At 27.5% G+C, this 3,710-nt stretch overlaps 1 protein-coding gene across 1 annotated transcript; it reads left to right on the forward strand.

The window, feature by feature from the left end:
• Positions 1-2,969: 2,969 nt before the first annotated feature.
• On the forward strand, positions 2,970-3,509 carry LOC131633679 (histone H4). The gene has a single exon (XM_058904372.1). It carries the CDS (start codon positions 3,053-3,055, stop codon positions 3,362-3,364), a length of 312 nt encoding a protein of 103 aa, XP_058760355.1. The 5' UTR covers positions 2,970-3,052; the 3' UTR covers positions 3,365-3,509.
• Positions 3,510-3,710: the final 201 nt, after the last annotated feature.

Consider the following 3,710-nt stretch of genomic DNA (forward strand, 5'->3'; position numbering starts at 1 on the left):
ATTGATTTAAATATTTATATACGAAAGATGGTATTTATGATCCAAAAATGTTATACGGTAAAGAAAAAAACTGATATTAATTTAAATATTTTATATGAGTTAAAAGGTAGTGCACTAACAGTGTAAAATAGTTTTACACTGTCATCCAATAGAGAGTCATCAATTTGCCATGTCATTAAAGTTTTTTTAAAATAAAAGAATGCTTTAATTGGATGCATGATGGTGATTGGTTGACAGTGTAAAAATATTTTACACTGTCAGTGTATGACCCCTTTTTTCTTTTTATATATGAAAAAATTTATTATTAATTTAAATATATTTTAATTTATTATTTAAAATAAATATATTACATAAACAAATGCGTGTAGACCAGAACCCGTGCATATGCACGGGTTTGTTACTAGTTAGTAGCAACTTAACAACAAATTTAACAGAAAACAAGATCTAAATAAATTTAAAATGTTTATTTTCATTGAGTTCAAAATTACAAAGAATCAATAAGAATATATAAATTTAAGAAATTCAATATAAAATTACTAATAGTTAATTTGTTATATTTCTATATAGATGCAAACAAAATACAATCTAAGAATATATAGGCATTAAACTAAATCATATAAATGATATCTAAAAATAAAAACAAAATTTATAAAGTACAATTAATAAAAACCCTAACTATTCATTAATATAATATATTATTCTCATGAAATATATCTTCAGGAAAGTAGTTCAAATCAATTCCAGTAGGGTGATAGTGAATCTTGTGATCTTCAAGGTCTTCATATGGAACAATTATTTCACATTTTGGACATAGAAAATTCACTGGTTGCACTTTCATCCCTGATGTTGATATTGTTGGTGGATGATATGTTCTTCCGCCATGTTTCATAATCATATGGCGATTACAACCCCGTTTAGATGAAAATATTTGATCACAATGTGGACATTCTGTTGATTCTTCTTCTTTCTTTTTATCTCTGTGAACTCTTTTATGGCTTTGCAAACCCTCAGCAGAGTAGAAAGACATGTTACATCCTTGAGAGTTGCATTTGTATTCTTTGCTCATTGTTACTAATTTCTTGGCAGTATTTTTTGTTGTGACATCTATTGAAGATGAAAGGTTCCTATATATGTTAGTAGAAAAGATTTAGAAAAATAAAAAATCCAAATAATTTTATTTTATTCTATACCAAAATTTTCTCTAACACAAAAATCAAATATTTAAATACGGCAAAAAGTTAAGTTAAAGCAATAAGGAGTTAATCAGATCAAATCAAATTTGTTCTCGGTTTTTAAGATGGGTATTTTTTTTTAAATCAATTTTGAAAAATTAATTTATTCTCATTATTATATTTTATCATAAAATAATGGATTTTGAATTAAATTAAAAATATGCCTCCCATAAATTAGTATTATTCTTTTTTAGATATAATTTTTTTTTACAAAAAATACATAAATATATAAAAAAAAGAAAGTAATTTGCAGCAAAATGCTAGTAACAAATTCTAAATTAAACATATCTTAACGAGATCAATCAAAATCTAATCAGACAACCAATTGATTTTATGATTTAAGGTGGCTCATTGGTGAAATAGTTATCTCAAAATTTAATTTTCTAATTTTAATTTTCTATTATTTGTTTTTAGTTTTAATATATTATGAGGTTAATGGATATACACTACAATGTAAAATATTTTACACTATCAGTACATCACTCTTTTTTTCATATATTATTAATTTATTAAATAATTATTGTTTGGTTCATTAGAGGAAAGTGAAAGAATTTTCACAAAAAGAAGACGGAGGAGAGAGATTTTAATTAATTACATAAATATTTCATTTAAAAGATGATAGGGAAAGGTAGAAAAAAATATTAAAACTAATTATATTTTTTTATCTTTATACCCATACAATAAATCTCTGATATTGTCGACTTATCACTATCAATATAGTCTGGTTTGGGGATCAGTTCTGACATCAAGTGGGTTAAGCACCCTCCCGATCGTAGTTGCGGAAATCAAACTGTACTCTTCCCTTCCAAGTCCAGCGCCAATCACCACAAGATCAACTAACGATTAGTAAACACGAATTTATTAATGAGAAATAAATATTTGATAAAAAAAATTTATTAAAATCAAATATATAAAAAATCAAATAAATGAGTTGAACTATATTCATAAATCAATAAAATACTTATAAAACAAAACAATATAATTAATCAGAAATACACAGCAAAAATTAAATAAAAGACAATTAGGTCTTCAAATCTGCAGGTCTTCTTGACATTCTTTAATCCTTCTCTGAATATTCTAAAAAACAACAACATAATTAGAGGGAGATAACTAGATCTCAATGTATTTATTACTATCTTATGAGTCCAGTCAACTATAAAGGGTTTATTGTCTTTAATCATGTCTTAGTAGCACTACTCTCGCATATTTGAATTTTTAATTTTTAAAGTGATATTCAAACACATTTTTATGTTTTCTTTTAAAATAGATTTTATAAAAATATGTACAAATATTTTTAATTGATTATAGGGAAAATGGAAGAATGTGTAAATTAAATTTAATTTACATTTAATTTTACTGTAGAAAAATTAAAGTTGATTATTTTTATGTATAATTGAGAATAAGATAAATATATATTATTTAATTTAATAAGGGGAGGGGAGAGAGAGTACTTGGTTGATTTGAAGAAAAAAAAATGATGATATCACTTGACAAAAAAATCCAGAAGAAACAAAATAGCCGAAAGAAAACGCGAATCCACACAACAACTACAAAATAAAACTGAACCGATAAGATGTAATTATCGACGGTTGTTATTCCTTTGAGCAATATGCACGGATCGCAAATATATACCGTCGATAACATCGAATCCAACGGCTAAGATAGAAACTCAAAACTCAGTTGTTTCTTCCATTCCCGCCCCAAATCTCTGATAAATAAATACCCAATCTCGTATTCTGCAATACAAACTAAAAATTCAATTTACAACTCTCAAACCCTAGATCCCCAATTTTCTTTGTCTCTCAAATTTTCTGTCGAAGATGTCAGGCCGTGGAAAGGGAGGTAAGGGACTAGGAAAGGGAGGTGCAAAGAGGCACAGGAAGGTTCTTCGTGATAACATCCAAGGTATCACAAAGCCTGCTATTCGTCGATTGGCAAGAAGAGGTGGTGTGAAGAGAATCAGTGGTCTGATCTATGAAGAAACCAGAGGTGTTCTCAAGATCTTTTTGGAGAATGTGATTCGTGATGCTGTTACATACACTGAGCACGCTAGGAGGAAGACTGTTACAGCTATGGATGTTGTTTATGCTCTCAAGAGACAAGGAAGAACTCTCTACGGTTTCGGAGGCTGAAGATGATGCGTTATTTTGTGTTTCAGTTATAGTGTAATTGAAACGGAGGAAGAAGTTTATAATGCTTATTTTGCTGTTAATTTGTTCTGTTATTATGTAAGATTTAGACAGATTGATAATGAATGGAGTGAACTTTTCCTGTGAATTGAAATTCTTGTTTAATTTTTGCATTTACGATTACAATTTTTCATTTTAATTATGTAGAATAGAACGAGAGATTACCAGACATTTTAATTATTTTTTACTATATTAAGAAAAATTGAAAATCACTGAAATTTACTTCTTGACATCTGTAAATTCAGCGTAACTTATGTTGGTCAATCCTAAAACAAAGGCCCTCATTGAT

This window comes from Vicia villosa, unplaced genomic scaffold (genome assembly GCF_029867415.1).
Source record: "Vicia villosa cultivar HV-30 ecotype Madison, WI unplaced genomic scaffold, Vvil1.0 ctg.001162F_1_1_3, whole genome shotgun sequence".
NCBI lineage: Eukaryota > Viridiplantae > Streptophyta > Magnoliopsida > Fabales > Fabaceae > Vicia > Vicia villosa.

Coding starts and splice junctions, on each gene's coding strand:
- LOC131633679 (XM_058904372.1), top strand. CDS start 3,053: ATGTCAGGCCGTGGAAAGGGAGGTAAGGGACTAGGAAAGGGAGGTGCA.